Here is a 21,057-nt window from a genome sequence, read left to right on the forward strand (position 1 = left end):
ATCTTTGTTTGTAATACTTTAAATATTTAATTGCTAATAATGTGCTTATCCTTTTTTAAAATGTGTTAGAAGAAAAAAATCTCCCTATTGTGTGTGTGTGTGTGTGTGTATGTGTGTGTGTGTGTGTGTGTGTGTGTGTGTGTGTGTGTGTGTGTGTGTGTGTGCGTGTGCGTGCGTGTGTGCGTAACTAGCCGAGCAGCTCGCAATGTCCCAATTATTTTAGTAGCTGGGAAATTAAACAATATTAATATTCAGAAATGTTAAATATGTAACTGTGACTACAGCTGCCAATACAGGTTATCCTAACAACGTGACGCCAGCCTCGCTCTAATGTGAATCTTTAGTGGGAACAGACACTTCAGTTTGTTTTTTCATGCTGTTCTCCTAAAAGCCTCTCTGAAGCCCAAGGTCATAATTTAACTTTCTCTGGCTTCCCTCTCCCTCCGCGATGCTTTTATCTCAAACCTACTGTACTCTTCTTTTAAAATGAACCGGTAAGCGCTTTAATCACCCAGGTTTTTTTTTTTTAGACGTGCAAGTGATTCTTTTGTTATGGCGCCCAAGGTGGTCGTGGTCCTCCACACACACACACACACACACACACTCTCGCATCATTAGGACTGATTACAGCCTGCCTGGTCTGGGGTCTGTCTGTGCTCGTTACCACCTCACCCATTTAGAAACAATAACGTCTGGGTAATAATTCACCCTCAAGATCAGTTAAAGTCAACACGGAAACCATTCTTGTGAGTTACCAAGAGTTACAAACCGCTCCAGAATAATAATAGATCATAATAATAATAATAATAATAATAATAATAATAATAATAATAATAATAATAACGACACTGCTGTGGGGTTTGACAGCAGGAGAGAACATATTTTAAAAGCTGCTCCTCCTCTTTAACTTCACCTCATTGTTCCAGTCCTGGGTAATAGTCTTCCCACCATCTGCTCAAACTTCAACCGGCTTGACATCATAGTAGTTTCACTGGCTCAGAGGCTAATGACGGAACCATGCCAAATATTAGTCAGGGCTAGTATTTGTACGTCTTCTTCAACAGCATCGCAAGCAACATTTTCAATCGCTCTTCAGCCCGCCGATTCAAACTGTAGTCGCATGTTATTACAATGGAATGTTTTTGGAGTGATAAAAAAGGAAGCACTGTAGATGAAGGTGAAAGTATGTTTGATGTTGGCGGAGGACGTGATGTGACCATGGATCTGCTGTGGATAATAGAGTTGTAAATGTTGTAGCAGTCAGTCTTGCTGCCAATTTATCCCCACAGCCAACAAAAAAAATAAAACTTCCGCTATCGGCCGTCACTATAAAAGACGGAACAGAACATCTTGAATGACTTACACGGTCTTTGTTATGTGAATAGTCGAAAGGAACTAAATTGACCTTGGAAACATTCAGTTTGCCAAAACAATCTCAACACAAGATCTGTTAGTAGTTTCTCTGGAGCTTTCAATCATATTACACTAACTTCCTCATTTTAAGGACTTCTTGTCTACAGTATGTTGCGATTGAAATCTATTCCTCTTCAGTCTTCATTCATTCTTCTCAAGAATAAGCCAAAGTCCTTACAATGCTCAGAGAAATGGATATTTGAACACCTATAAATCCATGACATCTTGGTGATGGTAATGCAGCTCGTGGTGTTGCTTTGCCAAATAAAAAACAGTACTTATAAATCTTTAACATAGTGCGCACAGCTCCAGATCTAAAATAATTGATCAGGTGCACGGTAGTCAGTAGAGCAGACGGTATACCTCACCTGTGTTTCTAAAATGCCATTTCTGCTGGTGTCATTACGCTGATAATGGCGTGTAGCTGAAACACGCTTGTTTGTTTTTGCTACATTAAATAACAAAAGCATTTATTTATCTGTGAGTGCCAACAAAAACATTTTGGTGCATACACACTGGGAATGAATAGCCATGATGATGTTGAAGGTGTGAAACTGTCCACTGGTGTTTGTAGTGATGGAAGAAGTAACAAAAGTGTCTGTGAGGGAGTTTGGGGAGTGCTGCACTTGGATTAGAATAAGACAGCATGAGGCCTTCAACAATTTCCTGTGATTCCCAGGGAGCTCAGTAGAGACTTCCTCTCCAGGCAGCAGCTGCCGGCAGCATGAGATTCCTAGTTTGCAATTGATCTGTGGGATAAACTAACAGCATGGGGAGATTTATAAACAGAGAAAAAGGCGAATGCTCAATCAGTCTCACATATAGAGACACAACTGGACAATGTGTACTCTGCACAATGTGCTTATTTTAACAAATAATTAAGTGTGACTTCACAGTTGGGTACTGCTGCACCTAAACCTGCGTGTGTGTGTGTGTGTGTGTGTGTGTGTGTGTGTGTGTGTGTGTGTGTGTGTGTGTGTGTGTGTGTGTGTGTGTGTGTGTGTGTGTGTGTGTGTGTGTGTGAGGTTCCTATTTTGTAGGTACAGCGTATAGCCTTTGTAGAGCGCGCGGCTGTGCACAAATACCAAGCTGAGAGTGGCTGTTGAACTTTGGAAATGTCAGCCACTGCTCCTCACAGACAGTACCATCGGTTCATTCCTGGGTGTGCTCCCACCCTCCTCCCCTGCATGCCTTTAAAACTTTCCTTGTGCTTAGAGTGACCTACTGAAATCTTTTGAAGCTGTGTTGTTTGAGTTGTGGGCAGGACGAGCACAGAGGATACATGCCCTTAGTTCAAACACAGACAGTCTTTCAAAAGGAAGCGTGCCAGTTTTGCTGTGAAGACACATGTTCTGCTGGCCATGGCGAAAGCATCTGAGAGAAAAAGGTGCAAAGTTGTTAGTGGAGTAGAAGGGGCCCAAAGATCATCCTCAAAGTCTTGCAATGAATACTTTAGCATGTTGCATGGACTGTATCAGTGAGGATTTGACTCAAACATAGACTATGGGGAGCTGTCCATGGTGCTGTCACATGCTAAGAAGGATTAATGAATACATGCCCCATACCAGTACAGTTTACCTTACTGCTCATAAATCCTGCTGTGAAACAGTGAAAAGCATCTCTTTCACCCCGTCCCCCCCTCCCGTCCCATCCCATGCCTCGGAACCAGACACAGCGTTAGAGGAGAGCATCCTCCGCCGTACAGTTGACAGTACATGCTGCATGATGAGCCTCCCTCATCTGTGTGTTGTTTACAAGTTGCTGTGCGGTTCCCTGAGAGGCAGCAGCATGTGATTGTTGCACCCCAGGCCTTTTGAGAATGCCACTTCAGAGGAATGCAAAGTAAACGTGTGCTAGTATATGCCAACAGTCTTTATGTTCATCAGCGTAATACATGCGTAGTTCATGCATACGGGAGGTCGTGCCTAAGTGGGAGGGGGGAAGGGAGGATGGGCCTCTTTATGCCAACTGTAATCAGTTCACACCAGTGCTACATGTAACATCACGTTCATGTACTTTTTACCTCTAGCTCATCAATTATTTTGAATGTCCACTCTTTCTCAAATAGCGTAACATTAGCACCAGATAGAATGAGAATCACTCTTTTCTCTCTTTCTTGCCTCTCTCCGTTGAACCAAACAGATAATCCATCAATTTACGGGAACAAAGACTCTGTTGGCTCCTCGGTGACGATCACTTCTTCTTCCACATATCAACTATCAGCAAACTGCAGCGGTTGACTCCTGACCTTTCTTCATACCTAGAAGCAGCTCTATATAAAAAAATAATGTGATTCTCAGCCTCCTCTCACTTCTCTGATGGACACACAGTCTCGAGGGGGCGGGGGAGGAGGGGGTTAAGGAAGCTCTCGAGTGCCCTCGTGTGTTCATGACTGTTTACTCTCAGATCAGTATACTGTACTGTAATGTGTGTGCTATTGGCATGAGCGAAAACATTTACTGAGATTTTCTTTGTACGACGCACATGTCACCCGCAAAATGTTTCTGTTGATGTCACCGACTTTGATGGTGCAGATATGATGTGGTACAATCTTAGTTTGGTCCGTGCACATGAAACGCGCAGCTTTGAACAAGCCGGCAGGTCCATCAAGCGTGAACGCATGTCGTCTTCTGTGTTTGCAGGAAGCGCTTTGAACCTGACTTGCCGGGCGTTTTTCGGCTACAGCGGTGACGTCAGCCCGCTCATCTATTGGATGAAGGGAGAGAAGTTTATAGAGGACTTGGACGAAGAGAGGATCCAGGAAACCGACATCAAGTAAGAAACACCGGTGGAATTGGTTTCATGGCGCTAATGAGGAATTAATATCAGATGTAGATGCATTTACTGGGAAATATTAAAAGAAGATACCAATGGTTTTGCATGTTTTAGCCCATTAACTCCAAATTGCATACACTAAAGACTAAACCAACCATTTTCCAGAGATTTATGATTTTCCTTTCAGCAGCTGCTGGTTTACATTTATTTGGCTATTTTATGAACATCATGCAGGTACTTAAAGCTTGTTTTAAATAATGATTCCTAATTGTTTTTGATGTTATTGTGGAAATGCACCAGCAAGCAGGTGGAAACAGCTCATGTATATAGAGCTCATAATATACTACATTGTGCACAAGTAACAATAGAACTGCATCACACATAGCACGTCATCTAATACACAGTATATCACAATGTGTGTGTGAGTGAAGAGGGAACACACACCCCTGAAATGTAAAATGTAAAATCCTATTACAGGGGGAATACTTTTTATTAACGGCGTTAAGTGTTTTTGTCTCCACACATTTTTGAGACACAAGACGAGGACTGTGTCATCGCAACGTACTTCAATATTGCTACAAGTGTATCGTACGACAGTTTCATATTGATTATTTGTCCCATGCCTCGATGCAACAACAAAAAAAACAGCAAACCTGTACATTGAGAAGAGAAAACTGTGATGTTTTCTTGTTTCTTGCATTTAAGAGTTTGTTATTCTGCAGCCGACTCAAGTCAGGGACGTTGGAGCTACAACAAAGCGACTAGTCCTTGTGTGCAGCTGCATTACCAATTCTGACAAAAATATGAAAATGAATTGCAGGTGGTGAATTCTATGTCAAGATGGATTATTTAACGCAAGAGAGTTTCAAGTCTCTGCTAAATATTTTCATTCTGAAACGATGTGAGACTGGCAGCTGATACAGTTGTTATGTAAAGTACAGTACCGTCCTTTACGTTCTTGGCTTTCATGAACACTTATCTGTGAAGGCTGATGTTGTGCTTCTCTTGCTCCCTCTCAGCTTTCAGAAGATAAAATATGTTGTGCATTCAATAGTGATATTGTATTGGTAAACAAAAACACACACATATTTGCCTAAAAAACCTAAAACGGTCATAAAGGAAATGCAGCTGTAGATTCTCTAATCAATTTAGATGTTGTTTGTCTCCAAGTACTGCAGGTTATTTTAGGAAATGTAGAGTTTTGGCTGTACATCTGGGAAGTAATCATGTCAATTTAGTTGTACATTGTTTATTTTCTTGTTTGTACTCCCCACCACATTGTGAAACCACACTTTCACCTGCTTTCTGTCCACGTACATGTTGTGTTTTCTCACATTTAGCACCAAGGATGAATGTGCTAAATGTTGCCCTCTCTCCTTTCAATGTAACATTGTGAAACTCGCCCGACGAGACTCACTTTCCGAGCTCTAAGACTTTTAAAACAAGCCCATTTCCATGTTTCTCCTTCCTAGTGGTGTAACACAGTCCATTCCACCGGTCCATGTGCATGTTTCCCATTATGGCTGTTTGGAGAGGCTGCAGCTCTGGGGAGACAGCCCTGTCAGATGGTTAACAACCGCCATTTTTCACACCGCCGCCACTGTCGCTATCTTCCTCGCTGCACCCACCTATAGCGGCATGCAGATGGGCCACAGGGAGCTGAGTAGGAGGGGAAGAGAGGGAGATAGAGAGAGGGAGAAAAAAAAGAGAGGTAGCAGCTAGAGAAGAAGTGGAAAGAGTAAGAAATATGGTAGAAGTCACTTGGGAAGGAAAGTAAAGAAGACATATCTCTGATAGTGATTTTGCTTGTGCACTGATATGAATATGAAACGGAGAAATCTCATCGACACTGCTCTGCTGTCTGTCTTGTCCTCTCTTCCTCCCTTTCTCCCTGACACCAGGACTCCCCCACTCACTGGCTGAGGGGATATCTTTTCAATAATTCATACCAATATTTCATGCAGCAGATCAACAATGTATTTGATCATCCACTCTCTGCTGCCAATGCTGCCACCCTAAGCTTCTTCACATCCAGCCAGTGCCTTATTTATTTTTTTATTCCCACACAGCCAGCCATGCATATTGGACCAGGCGAAGACGGGGCGCAATGCAGAGGAAGGATAAGAGGGACTAAACATGAACAAATGTGTGCTTACCCTGCAGCCAAGCTTTCTCCTTGTTACATGATACAGTGGGCATGTTTCTAAGGGTTACCTCTCTTCTTCAGGCTGCCGCCCACGCACTTTTATCTTTATTACTAATGCATCATCAGCCAAACTTGAGCTAAGAGACGAACACCCATACCTCGGGCTGAGTTTGCGCGTGCATTTTTATTTACCCAACCCTGAGCGTATTGATTCAGAGGAGTTCATTGCTATGATATCCCCAGCCCATAAATTCTCATTTGCGCCACCGGGACAGGGCTATTGTTGTTATCATAGCACGGATGACTGGACATTAGCAGAGCATGCAGAGATTAATAAATTAGCTAAACAAATCTGGCTCAGCGAAATAAAAAAAGATGATCAATATGTTATTGACCCAATTCCGTTGGTGTTTTGCAGGTGTACGCTCAGTTCAATGTATAAAACTAATGACTAAGTTGCAAATGGAAGGGAGAGAAAAGAAAAAGTGCCCGCAGCGATTTACTCATTCGGCTAACTCCGTATCCAATAAGATATAAGAGAAAATATAAGAGTTTTACAAAGAATTACATGGAATTCTGCAGACGATGGAGGAGCATCTTGCAGCTTCACACTTTTCAGCCCAGCTATGTGTGTATTACGAGCTGGCATTCAGCTCCCATATGTGTCTCTGTGCTTCACCTGGACCTTGTTATCCGCCTACTCTAACTTTAGGCCCTCATCTCCTCCTTCTGAGGGCTCATGTTGAACAGCCGTGGTCATTATCCATCAGGTTTTATGGCAGCAAGCTGTGTTGCCTCATATAGTGTGATAATGTGAAACTGGAGGCTTCAAAGTGCCCACCATTCCCTAGAGAGACATGAATTATTCCCTTGCCTACTTCCCCCCCCCCGACCCCTTTGCACAACAAAATCAGCTGAAACTACAAATATCATCAGCACTGCCTCAGCCTCTCTACGCAAAGCCCACGATACACTTTCAATTACTGATGCCAAATCTTCCCAACAAGCTTGTCCGTATGTGCGGTTTATCAGCTTGAAGGCGAGAGAAGCTTGAGAGTCATTATACCCCTACACACTCCAACACACACTTTTCTCATCCCACTCCTTCTTCTCGACACAGCCGTTATTAACATACAGTGGATGATACCTGCACACACTCGCACACATACAAACAGAGGAGATCTCTTTCTCATTTGTTTCCTCCAAAGTGCCATTTGTGCTGAGGGTGCTGCAGAAGTGGGTTAAGTAGTGTGTCTAAGGTACGAGGAAGCATTATCTCCCACTTCTCTCCTCCATCAGGCTCAACCAGCCCAGCGGGGGACACTCATTTACTTTATGGAATATTACTTTCTCTTCCTTCTCTCCGTTACCATGGCAGCCTCTATAAAAAGATTTTCTTCTGATCGCCATTATTTGATTTCGCCCCCCCCCCCCCCCCCCCCCCCCGCGCACCCTCCGTGGAAGAGCCCTTATTGATTTTTATTTCTCATATGTTTTGAGTCTGGAGAAAAGAAATGAACGTACCACGAGTACTTACAGTAACACAAAGGGGGTTTCGTGGAGAAACAGGAACACGCTGCTCAAAGGCATTTTACGGCTTCTCCGTCTGGAAACATCACATAACATGTTGTATGGTTGCTGCACTCTTGAAGCCCCATCACACACAAGCTGCCATCACATTGTACTGATTGTACGTTCCTGTACATTAGCACAGGTGAGAGGAACTTAGGATCCAACAGGGAAAGCCACTTGTCATCTACTGCTTCCCAAACTAGTGGTGCAGAGAAGCTTCGACTTCTTTTGTTTGTCTTGCAGGGTTGTCAAGGAGCATCTCGGTGAGCAGGAAGTAGCGATATCCTTGACTATCGACTCCTTGGAGGAGGAGGACCTGGGAAATTATTCCTGTTACGTGGAAAATGGTAACGGACGTCGCCAATCTACCATCCAGCTCTTCAGACGGGGTAAGGGCTCTTTGACGTTTCCCGCTGCAACCTTGAGGAGTGTTAACCTCTCAACATCTAATGTTGCATTTCATTTCCTCGTGAGAGGCTTTAAGGTTGAGAAATTGATCTTATTCCTCACTGTCTGACACGATCATACATATTCTGTATCAGCTTGTTCCAACTCCTCATTAAAGCTTTATGATAAATGAAATATCTAAAGCAGGGCTGCACCATTTCATCAAAAGGAAATATGTCTTATACATCATTATTTTTACACACTTCCCCAAACGTCAACCTGACATATTTGGTATCTTTGGGAACTCTACGATCCCCTTTAGATTTCAAAATAAAGTTCTGTGTGTTGTGAAAAGTTGGCTACAAAGCAGTTGCTGCTCCAATGAGGATAAAGCTGCTCTAATAACATTTTAAAGTAATAATGACCATGTGTAATCGTATAATTAGTGTCCTTAATTAAGATCATTGTTGATCAACTTTGCTGTTTGGATTGAGTCTCGTGGCTCTCATCAGTATGGCTGCAATTAACGATTATTTAAAATGTCAGAAAATAGTGATGTCCATTCCAGTTCCTCAAAGTCCAAGGTGTGACTCTAAACATCTTGTGGTTTTTTTGTCCAGTGAAGACATTACAGTATATTTCTCAATGCACTCTTCAAACAGCATCCTTTTGTTTGTCCTTTCTGGTCCATTTCTTATTTATTTTTCTTTCCACGCGTGTGTTAACAACCTGTGCTTGAGCTCAATTCTGTTGTGCCGTTCCTTCCTACATGTGCTCCAGCAGCTGCGTAGTTATCCTGGCTCTCTAGAATGACTTGTCTGAAGCTCTTTTCATGCACTGGTTGTCACCCTCCAAAGAGAGGTAATTTGATGGCTGTTTAAACAGCAAATTGGTCCTCAGCTTTTCCCAACAGGCCAATAAGTTCAGCATACAATTACATTTTAAGTATTTATCTTCGTCTGTTTCCCCCGCTTTAATCTTTGTCTCTGTGACCGTCTTTTGTAGATGGCCCAATTCCTTTTGAGTGTCTTTGTAGACTCCAGACAGCTTCATTTAACTTTCTTTCAAAGCGTCATTTCCAACGAGAGAGCTAAGAAAGACTTAACGTCAAGCTTTCTCTCTGTCTCACACATTATTCTGATGTTTATTTCATGTTTCCCCTCCCAGAATGCATCACTCATAAGCCCTGCAGCAGGTTTGTCTCTGCAGGCTGAATTTTCTTTCCATCTCAGAAGAAGGAGAGAAATGAAAAGAGAGAAGGCAGGAGGGACATAGTGGTCAGTGAAACATGAGCAAGTTAGAGAGTAAGGATGGTGTTAGTTAAAAAGCATTAAAGGCAAAATAAATAGTTTTTTTACAGGGATAAATGAACACTGCTGTCTTTCTGAGCTAGATTAGGCTGTTAGTTATTAAAAACATAAAGGATGATGTCGATAATCTGTCTTTACACATTAAAGGACTTGATTGACTTTTGGGGAATACCCTTATTTGCTTTCTTGTCGAGAGTTAGATGAGAAGATCGATACCACTCTCATGTCTGTACGGTGAAAATGACACCAGCGGCCGGTTAGCTTAGCTTAGCATAAAGACTGGACACGGTGACAGCCAGGAAGTCAAGAAATAGTCTAGCATATAACCTCACATTGTGTAATTTTTACATTTTTAAAGGTGTAAGCTTTAAAATTGCTGTGCAGATTTGATGCCCTTGGACAGCTGTTTCAAGTCTTAATGCTAAGCTAACTAAGCTAAACTGCTGGCTGTAGCTTCACATTGACCGTACTGAGCTTAGAGACGTATTATATAGTCTAAAGTTCTGCCTTAAATTATGTTTGGGATAGAAAATAAACATTCAGTCTTAAACTGTCGAGTGCAAAACAAATGTAGCCATGTGGTGAGACGACTTCACTTCTTTCCAACGCAGCCTCACACGTTTTACCGACGTTTACAGATAGTGAAATATAATGGCGTATATGAGAATATCTCATGTCACAGAGAGAAATATAAAGGTAGGCCTCTGTACATTTGCAGTGTATATAATCTGTGATAATGCAGAGGCTGCATTGCGGTTGCCATGGCAGCGGTGCAGGGCTCCGGTGCGTAGTGACAGAGATATAAGGTGAACCTGTTCTGGCTGAGCCAACCAGGTAAATGCTGCTTTCATAAACAACATAACTCATCTTTCCTCAAACTACGTCTCTAAGGAGATGGAGAGGAGATAATAGAGAAGATAAATGAATGCAGAGACAAAGGGAGAGAAAAGAGGGCGGGGGGGAGAAAGATAGGGAGATGTGTGTAGACTGTAGCATCGTCTTTTAAAAATGCCTCCATCCATGTCCAGAATTGTCCCAAGTCCCACTATGGCTGACAGCCAAAGTGCAGAGCTGTGTCGCTGCTGCTGCTCCAAAGAAATGAACCCAATTTCTCACCATCCTTTTCTCTCTCCCCCCCCCCCCCCCCATGTGTCTCCCTGCACTGTGCCCTCTCATTTTTCCCAAAGTCATCATTTGCCTTGTGTCTGTTCCCCTTGAAGAATGATGCTGCTTCGCTCTGAAAATGATGATGATTGTCCGGCCTTTAGTCAAATGTAATGTGTCCTATAAGGGCCTCCTGTTGTGGTCTTTAACAGGGAAATGAAGAATACGAATCAAATCTGCTGCGGATATAATTCAACAGCCTGTTTTTGTGTATTCATAAGACAAAGCTGTATTCACCGCACCGTACCGTGGCGGTCTCAGCAGTATTCTCTGGTTTGTGTGTCCTTCAGCAGAGCTCATGTACACGGTGGAGCTGGCAGGAGGGCTGGGAGCGATCCTGCTGCTCCTCATCTTCCTCATCTCCCTCTACAAATGCTACAAGATCGAGCTGATGCTTTTCTATCGGAGGCAGTTTGGCAGCGAGGATGTGGATGGAGGTAACAGAAAGCACAAAGCATCACACGCAAATACTCTTGTTTCCGTGTGAAGACCTCCAACTTGTTATCACTTTTCTTATCCGAAATGTGTGCGTGCCTGTTTGGGTTTGTTTTCATAGATGTGAATTATGTTCTGTTTGTTTACCCATGTGCATAAGATTTAATGTGTGTGTGTGTGTGTGTGTGTGTGTGTGTGTGTGTGTGTGTGTGTGTGTGTGTGTGTGTGTGTGTGTGTGTGTTCTGTCAGAGCCTCTATCCATAACAGACTCCCTGGTATATACAAATGTCTTCTCCTATCTCAGAGACAGCATCCCATTTCCCCTCTCTCTTTCCCTCTCTCTCTCTCTCTCTCTCTGTCTCTCTCTCTCTCTCTCTCTGTCTCTCTCTCTCTCTCTCTCTCTCTCTCTCTCTCTCTCTCTCTCTCTCTGCTCTCTCTCTCTGTCTCTCTCTCTCTCTCTTCTCTCTCTCTGTCTCTCTCGTCTCTCTCTCGCTCTCTCTCTCTCTCTCTCTCTCTCTCCTCTCTCTCTCTCTCTCTCTCTCCTCTCTCTCTCTCTCATCTCTCTCTCTCTCTCTCTGTGTCTCTCTCTCTCTCTCTGTTAGTGTAGAGATGTGTGATTGTGTGTGTACATTGCTGCATAGGGAAGAGAGGAGACAGATTTTCAATTTGTTGCCCATTTAAAAAGAGATCAGTCTCAATATGTCATGGAAAGATGCCCACCCTCTGCTGTCGAAGGCCAGATAGCAGGACATGGGGACCGGGCAGGCTCGAAGCTCCTTCCCTCAGCGACAAATAGTGGCGTAAACATCCTGAAATTGGACGGCAACTTTCTATTTCCTCTACAGAACATAGTTAACTTTTGCTTCAGTTGACAATTTGTCTGTTTGTGTCCCAGTATTTTCCCTTTTTGCTTTGTGTTGTGTCGTTTTCTGCTTTCTTTTCAAAAAATTCTGGAAAAGACTGGATTGTTTCTACAGTAGCATGAATTATCTATTACACGCTGTTTTGTTGATTCAAACTTCCACATGATTAAGTCATACCGTCAGGGACCCGCAGATACAAGCTGCTTCTGATTTTCCAAGTTTGCTAGGTGGTTAATTTGAGGCTGGTTGCTAATTTGAAAGCGTTGTTTGATGTTTGGATCCAATCGAGCGCAGCCCTGGCCTTTCCAGTGAGTTTCAAAGCTACGTGCGCTCCTCAAAGAGTTTGTGTAAAAAGCCCCTCTTCCCTTTTTTGGCTGGCCCACAATCCCGTTTCCACGAAGCGTAATGACTAAGACTCACTGAACATGTCACCAGTACGGGGTTTTTTTTTCCCATCTTCTATTTTCTGCCTTTTCAGTTCTTCCCACTGTCTTCTGGGAAATCATTTTGAGGTGGGGATTGATTTGGGTATTTTTGTATCCACCCCCCAATTTATTTCTCACACGCACGATATGGCCAAAGATATATGGACACCCCTGTGTGACTGTATTCTGTTATCTAGGTCACTTTTCTTCAATTAAGAACGCTAAAGCAACGTTTGGAGACGTATTTGTTCCTGTTTCAAACATGATCCAGAAAGAAATGGTGAACTGGATCTTGATGACCTGCAATGAGCCCGGCCTTATCGCCTGACATCAGCGGCCGACTTCACTAATACCCTTGTGGCTGAATGGGAGCAAATCCCTGAATCTAGGTTCTGCAGAAAGCCCTCCTACAAGAGTGGAGATCGTTATAGCGGCATTTTACAGAAAGAGTAGTGATTGGAACAGACAATGAGAAGAGATGCAGTGAAGTACAAACACAATCATCATTTTGTCACGTGTGTGTTGTATGTATGCATGTAAGTTTTACTGTGGGGGGGAAAGTCAGACTGTAGACTATATTATATTTACAATAATCAGTGTTTTCAGAGGTTTTTCTTATTCTACATCATTTCAAACACTGACTTCTGCATAAATTGTATATTGTGTCGTACATTTGTGAGTATAATCTTTGAGGAAATGACCATTACATACTCTGTTTTGATGAGAGTTAGTTTTCGGCAGCATTATCTGATAATGACTAGTTGATAAGAGGTTATTTTAAAATGTATCAATGAATATAATTTAATTTAAAAAATAATTTGATGCAGACATTTTGTGTGCTGTGCAGATGAGATTTTAGGCCCAAAGTATAGATGATGGGGTTACGGGTTTTATAACTGGAAGTGCTGTGAAAGTTGAGCCAAAGCAGTGGTCGCTGTAATACCTGCATAGATTTAATGAAATATGGATGTAATGTTTGTCTACATACTTTACCCCCTTGACTCCAGGGAGATTGTGCATTTTGAGCTGGATCAATGCATTCAGTTCAGCTTTTTCATGAGCCTCTTCACGTTTGCTTGTTTCAGAAAACAAAGACTACGATGCGTACCTGTCCTACACCAAGGTGGACCCTGACCAGTGGAGTCAGGAGACCAGAGAAGAGGAACGCTTTGCCCTGGAGATCCTCCCCGATGTCCTGGAGAAACATTACGGCTACAAACTTTTCATCCCAGACCGAGACCTCATTCCAACAGGAAGTAAGCGCTGTGACTGTTTGCGTGTACCTGCTTGCACACACGTGTTCGTGTATCGTATTGTGCTGGAGCGTGACGTGGGCATTTACGTTTGCTGCTCGTATACTGCAGCTGCTGCGGTGTGTGTTGTTTGTTAGTAGCAAGGACCACGCCACAACAGTGTCAGTTTAAAGGTTTAACAAAAGGAAGTATTGGATTGGATGTTGAGGGTGGATTGTGAGGAAGGCGGAGGAGGAAGCTGTCAGTTTAGGCCGGTCTGGGACGGACATGTTGAAGGCTGGGAGAAGAGGTAACTGACTTAAACGGAGCCAAGCACGAGCTTGACGGAGATTGTTAAGATTGTTTGCGAATGTTGTAATGGATACGCCCGAGATGACGAGCAGCCAGAGGACTTTAATGTTTTGATCCGAGATGTTTGTGGAAGCTGTACTCACACTGAAAACATGGCGCTAATAGTGTTCTGAAGATACGACAGGAATGCGGAAGATTTTAACGCAACATGTAGAATGAGGCTCTCGTCTAGTGTGACTTCTACAGAGTGTGAGTACGAGAGAATCAGAAGCATGAATGGCGATGTTAGCTGGACCCGGGATGAAGAGAAGGATCATGGGTAGATTTGAAGCAGTGCAGGAATACAGCGTAACAGCAAGGACACAGATTCTAGAGTTAAGACGACCATGGGGGATGAATAGCCTGAACACAGAGAATGGATTCAGAGGCTGTGAAGGTCGTAAGCGAGTGGCAAGCTGTTTGCCGTGAGGGAGAAACGTGGTGGAGGTAGCAGGACAATGGCTGCACGTAACTAGTTGGATGAAAAATGCTGATTCCTGATAAGCAGGTCTGGATGTTGGTGGAGATGTGCAGTAGAATTGTCTGGAGAGGGAAAGGGCAGCTGGTTAGTTGTTATGATACGCCTGGAAACAATTCCAGCCGGTTAGATAGACTGAAAGGGTGTGTGGAGCGAGGCTGTTAATGATGGCTTCTTGTGAGGTATTCAAAAGGCTTTCCAGCTGTGCAGATAGTCGAATAAATGCTGGGACTGGTGCGTGTGGAACTTAATCGCACAGATTGATCTGCAGTTGGAGATCCACGCTGAGTGGAGTCTTTGATGTAATCGAAGGTAGCTTTAGTTTAATGCAAGCGTGCGGTTAAACAGGAAGCATGACCCGGCGTCAAGAAAACTGGGAGAAACAGGACAAGGTGGCTTAAGCAAGTATAAGTAGGTTTGACAGGTGATTAGCGGCGTGGTTGAGGCATTGGCTCTGCTCCCGAACCTAAGTTAACTCCATCAGTTTGAAGTATTTGTTTGTTTGTGTGTGCTTTGTCTTCAGTTTTGTTTTTCACTCTCACTTGTCTTGTGTTTCAATGTTTTGTGCTGTTTGGGCAGATTCAAGCAGATTCACACTCACAAATACTGAGTGGAGCGATATTTCCAAACGTCCAAATAAGAGAAGAAGGAAAAGGCAATATTCAGTCGAAAAACTATTTCTCTCGCATCGTCTCAAATCTCTCTGGATAAAAGTAGAAGATCATAGTATTTCAAACTGTCTATTCTTATATTATGTACGACAGAGTTGGTAATATTGTATATAGTGTGTACCAGGAGCTGATCTATTGAACAAATGTATCATCCTCCCTGGTTTTCATCCATGCATTAATAAATCCATGAAAATTCTGTCTGAACATAGTCTCATGCGTGCTAACTCTGCTTAGTAGTCCATCTGTGCCAGTGGTACACAGTGTGCTCTAGTTAGTAGTAATGCTGTGTGTTTGTACTGTAGGCTTAATGTGGAACAGATAAAACGCAAACACGTCCTAGTTGGTCCAGATAGAATTAAACATCAGTGGGAAATGTGTGAAGGCTCTGAGCCCTGCCGCCTCTTTCCCTTTAATCAGAAGAAAATTGCCGCTAGCATCAGTGCCAGGAAAACTCATTGTAGATGAATGTCTAATCAGGGAAACATGCTATGTGATTAATCATATTTGAAATAAAAAAGATGATTGAGAGAAGATGCAGCCACTATTACAATTTTGTTGAGCATGTTTCTGTGTCTGTACTGTGTTCTGCCTGTGACCTAAATGTTCAAATGTTTATGTTTAGGTCTCACCAATGAGCATTACCAGGATGAAACACGACTCTTTGGAGGTACTCGCCCCTCGGTCTTTTTCCTCTTGCATCAGCTGCTGTCATTGACCTGCTCCTAGGACGTTTCAAAGAGACGTTTAGAGTGGCACTGTCGTGTGATCTGAAACATCAGGCCCAGTTCAGTAGACAGTGACTCAGCCTGATCCTATAGACTGTGCAGCTTTATCAATCATCCCCCCCCCCCCCCTCCCATCTAGAGCCATTTAGTGCAGCACTTAGCTTTGTCAGTGGCTCTGCCCTCTAGAGTATTGATTACAATACATAGAATAATGCTTAACACTGCAGCAGAACAAAAGACACATTTCCAACTGAACAAACACCACACTTTCAGATATGTATGTACACACACAGTACATACAGTCCTTTCTCCACACACTATGAGCTACACACGAAAATGTTATTTGGCCAGATACTGGACAGCAAAATGTCATTGTCTTGTGTTTTGTGTCTGATGCTGTATGTTCATCCATCGTTGTTCAGTGGTGTGGTCCTCATGACATCATATCTTTTTGCTCAAAACATACTGAATGTACATTACACTACTGTTCTGCTGCTCTTATTTCTTATGCACGTTTTTTGTCTTTTCTTTCCTCACATCTTGTTTCCTGCAGCCTACATAGAGGATGTGGCACGCTGTGTTGACCAAAGCAAGCGCCTCATTATAGTTATGACCCCCAACTATGTGGTGCGGCGAGGCTGGAGCATCTTTGAGCTGGAGACGCGGCTGCGCAACATGCTGGTGACTGGCGAGATCAAAGTCATCCTGATCGAGTGCGCCGAGTTGCGCGGCATCATGAACTACCAGGAGGTGGAGACTCTCAAGCATACCATTAAAACCCTCACTGTCATCAAGTGGCGCGGCCCCAAGAGCAACAAGCTCAACTCCAAGTTCTGGAAGCAGCTGCAGTACGAGATGCCGTTCAGGCGCACAGAGCCCATGCTCACCCACGAGCCGGCGCTGGACGTCAGCGAGCAGGGCCCCTTCGGAGAGCTGCAGACCGTCTCTGCCATCTCCATGGCAGCAGCCACCTCCACCGCCATGGCGACCGCCCACCCCGAGCTGCGCTCCACTTTCCACAACACCTACCACACCACCATGAGGCAGAAACACTACTACCGCAGCTACGAGTATGACTTACCCCCAGGAGGGACCCTGCCACCTCTCTCCTCTCTGGGGAACCAGCACACCTACTGCAACATCCCTCTAACACTGCTGAACGGACAGAGGCCTCCCGGGAAGAGCCGAGAGCTGAGCCTGGAGGAGGCCCATGCTAACAACGCCATGCTCCCTCTGCTACCAAGAGAAACCAGCATCTCCAGCGTCATCTGGTAATGATGACCAGGCTCAGCATCAGCTGTAGGAAGAGCCAGACGGGGCTAGGCTCAGACTGGTAGCTCTTAGGAATCCAGTTCATGGTCGTGATTCTTTCGGATCCAACCGGTTCCAAACCAACTGGCAGCAAGCGATGGAGATACAGCAAGTTTTTGGACAAAGTTTCCCCTTGTCTTTTTTTCAAGTGGACAGCGCCTCTGTTACAGAGGATGTTTTCTATGTGGAACTGCAGGAGATATAATAAAACATTGTTTCATCTACTAGCGAGATACAGACTTGCAAGGACTTCACATTAAAGAACCAACACTCTATGGCAATTGTGCACACACACACACACACACACACACACACACACACACACACCCACACAGATGTGCATACACACAAACAAAAGGAAAACAGGGTCTTGTACATATATTTCAATTTATTTGTAGCATCAGTGTTTTCCTGTTTTGTTCTTTTGTTTGTTTTATTCAATCATGTTCGTTGCCTTCTCTACTGTAGGACTTCACTTTAACTTGGTATACAGAGTTGTATATTTTCTATTGATTTATCTCTTCAGTTTGTTTTTTTAATTCTTATTTCAATGCACTCGTTTGGAAAGCCAGTTTGTCACGTACCTGCGCTGTCGTGTTTCATTTTATTGTTTCTAAATCTTTGTGTAGGTTAAGAGAACATTTTTAACACTTTTGGAATCGCCTGGACATTTCAGGAGCTTCAATGAGCTGAAACTTCTTTTTGTTTACCTGTAAAAAGGTGTATCTAGTTTGAAAAGAAACTCTCTTTTAAAAAAAATCATAGAATATGCAAAAAGAAGGAAGAGCTGGCAAATATATTCCGTCCTGTGGGACCGAAAAGGAGGAGCGATTGGGGGGCGGTGCTAGTCCTCTCCAATCAGATGGACCGACAGACCGACAGATCTCTCTCTAAAGCTTCATATTTTCTATTGAAACAAACAGCCTTGCTGTTTTAGAGTGATAGTGAAATGCCTCACCTTAAAAGGAAATCTGTAGATTATTTTAAAAAGAATTCTATTTTTATAACAGAAAAGAGTTTGCTTGAGAAGTCATACTTATTTACATTTCATCGACCATGGAAAGGGGATTTGTGTATAAGTGTTATGCTGGTTTTGTACACTTGCAACGTGATTCCTGGTTTGTTGAGAGGTCGAGGTGGCTTTTGAATCCCAAAATGAAAAAATATGTCCTCTGCTGTCAAAAGTAAAGCATTTTCAGTGTTTTGGTTTGTAAAGCATAATATTATTCCCATCCTGATAATTAATTTGGTTCATATGGATAGTTCATGTTTAAGGAAAGAAAATAATACATTTGTGTTTTGAAAGACTTTTTAAATATATTTGAAGGTGTGATTTTTGAGTATGCATAGCAAATAGATATGTATTCTATATATAATATAGATATTTATATAAATATATAAACACAATTTTCACTTGGAAAGAAATGTCTATCTTTATAGAAACACAATCATTATCAGTTGCCCTTACTTTCTCACTGCACATTAAAAACATTGATTTCCTTTTTGACTTCATAACTTCATAACGACTGCCTCACACACTGATTACGCTCCGAATACTCCACAATAACACTCAAATGATTGGTATGTGCATCACTGTGAAACATCTGGTGAAACAGTTGACTGATGTAAACAAGCATGAGCGTTGAAAAAGCCTCTAAACACTATTAAACTGAACGTTCACCTGCGAGCTGCTCTTCTAGTGGACAACACTGAGGTGTCAGGGGTGTCGAACTCATGTTAGTTCAGGGGCCACAATTTGATCTCAAGTGGGCCGGACCAGTAACATCACAGCATGATAATCTATAAATAACAACAACTCCAAATGTTTCCCTTCGTTTTAGTGCAAAAAAGTACAAATACATTCTGAAAATGTTCAAACTTAATCTTTTTACAAAACATTATGAACAACCTGAAATGTCTTAAGAAAGAAAGGTGCCATTTCAACAATAGTGTTAGTTAATCATTTACACATGTGTGTTACAACTTACTGATCACAGAGTATCTGCAAAGGCTTTTACTTTATGATCAAAACAACACATTTTTACACTTTGCAAAGTCATCCCGCCGGCCGGATTGGACCCTCTGTCGGGCCGCTGGCCGCATGTTTGACACCCCTGCTATAGTAGCACTAGACAACCTGAAAGCAGTGTGTGCATCTGCACGTTTGGATAATTTGTGATAATAACTACAGTTCATCAAACGATAGGTTCACATTTTCCAAAGGTTTTTGCCTGCTTACTTCCTATTGGCTGTTAAGAGATCCCTCGTTGACATGCTTCCAATGGAAGAGACGGGGACAACATCAAGGATGCAACTTGAGATATATTTCAAAGTTTATCTGAAGCCAAAATGACGCTTCAATCAAATCAAGACTTGCTTTCCTCTATGTGTTTCCCTGCAGTGTTTGCCACGCTGAGCTGCTGTGGACATACAGAAACACAAGGAAGAAACGTTGGTTAATACTTGATTTGTCTAAGTCACACGACTGAAGCATCATATTAGCTTAAACAGTATCCCAGAGAATGAGGACTGTGAATGTTGTCCTCCCTCAATAACATTTGAACTTGAAGGGATCTTGTAATGCTTAGTATGAATGATGACAGCAAGCAACATTAAAATTGTCCTTTTAGTTCAATTCTACACCTCTACAGGGAGATTCTGACACGTGCTTTGCAAACAATGAATCATGAGAGTTAGTATTCTTTACCAAAAACCAGAAGGATATGTATGTTTGAACTGTGTTCCTGTCTTCCAAAGATTCTCACGTTACATAATACATCACTGACAAACAGGATCATTTACAGCAAAATGTCAATTTACAGGAGAAAGTTAAACAATGACGGAGGTCATGCTGGGACTCTCACAGTGTAAAGTGGGCTGATATGGGGGTCTCTGAGGCCTTGCAGTCTACAACACTCACCATATAATCACCATTTCTCCTGGTTTGACACAGGCTGGGGACTTTTGCTGCGTCGTCTCCCCACCCCTTGCTCTCTCGCCGTGTTTCCTGTCTATCTCTCTTGTCAGATAGAGGCAGAAATGTCAAAGATAAACCTTTTAAAAAAGGGCTGATAAAAGAAACATTTTGGCTTAAAGCCAAGGAGTCTCATTTGATGCCTGACTTAAACACAAGTGTTGTGCAGCGCTGCCAAACAGTGCCATCTCCTGGGGATTCACACTACCTACACGGGGTGGTTGTGATTGAACGCTGGTAAACACAGAAACAGAAAGCAGATTCACTGATTCTCTGTCAGTCCCAGGGGAGAACAGAGAAAAGGAGAAACTGGGGCAGAGAAAAAAGATGGGCACAGAGTTAAAAGGAGAGGAAGGGAGAAAGTGAATGAGTTTGTCACCCTAAAAGGCTTTGTGCTATTTTTATTTCCATTTTGCCAGGGTGCACAAACGCTCAGCTGGTTTTGGACAAAACAAACACAAAGACAAAACATGTATAACTGTATCAATAAAAACACAAATGATCCACAACCACTTTACTTGACTTTGGCCTAATTGCGATGTCAACAGATGGAGGCGTGCACACATGCAACCACACACATGTTGTCAACCATAATTGTGTTGCATGTTGGCAGCCTCCTACCAGACAGCTGGAGTTTTATTATCAGACACCGGATTAATAGACTCTTTATTACACAGAGCAATTAAGGACTTAATTGAAGACATAAACATATGCAGGGTGGAAGTAAAGAATTACACATACTCTCGGTATTGTAACAAAGCCGGCTTTTGTACATTTATATAAATTGTCATTTTAGTTTTGCTTAAGTATGTTTTTAATCTCAAT

The 21,057-nt window shown here is 42.7% G+C and overlaps 1 protein-coding gene across 4 annotated transcripts in view; it reads left to right on the top strand.

The window, feature by feature from the left end:
- il1rapl1a (interleukin 1 receptor accessory protein-like 1a) overlaps window positions 1–18,758 on the top strand; it is a 146,645-nt gene extending 127,887 nt beyond the window's left edge. For 3 of the 4 annotated variants that reach the window (XM_029459414.1, XM_029459416.1, XM_029459417.1), the window contains 6 exons: window positions 4,056–4,188; window positions 8,150–8,295; window positions 11,058–11,204; window positions 13,576–13,746; window positions 15,845–15,889; window positions 16,501–18,758. In XM_029459414.1, the coding sequence (XP_029315274.1) occupies window positions 4,056–4,188; window positions 8,150–8,295; window positions 11,058–11,204; window positions 13,576–13,746; window positions 15,845–15,889; window positions 16,501–17,222 (1,364 nt within the window). In that variant the 3' untranslated portion in view covers window positions 17,223–18,758. The remainder of the gene's footprint in view (window positions 1–4,055; window positions 4,189–8,149; window positions 8,296–11,057; window positions 11,205–13,575; window positions 13,747–15,844; window positions 15,890–16,500) is intronic. The other variant, XM_029459415.1, reaches the window with a different exon arrangement.
- Window positions 18,759–21,057: the final 2,299 nt, after the last annotated feature.

Source organism: Cottoperca gobio, chromosome 21, assembly GCF_900634415.1.
Source record: "Cottoperca gobio chromosome 21, fCotGob3.1, whole genome shotgun sequence".
In the NCBI taxonomy this organism is placed as follows: Eukaryota; Metazoa; Chordata; class Actinopteri; order Perciformes; family Bovichtidae; genus Cottoperca; species Cottoperca gobio.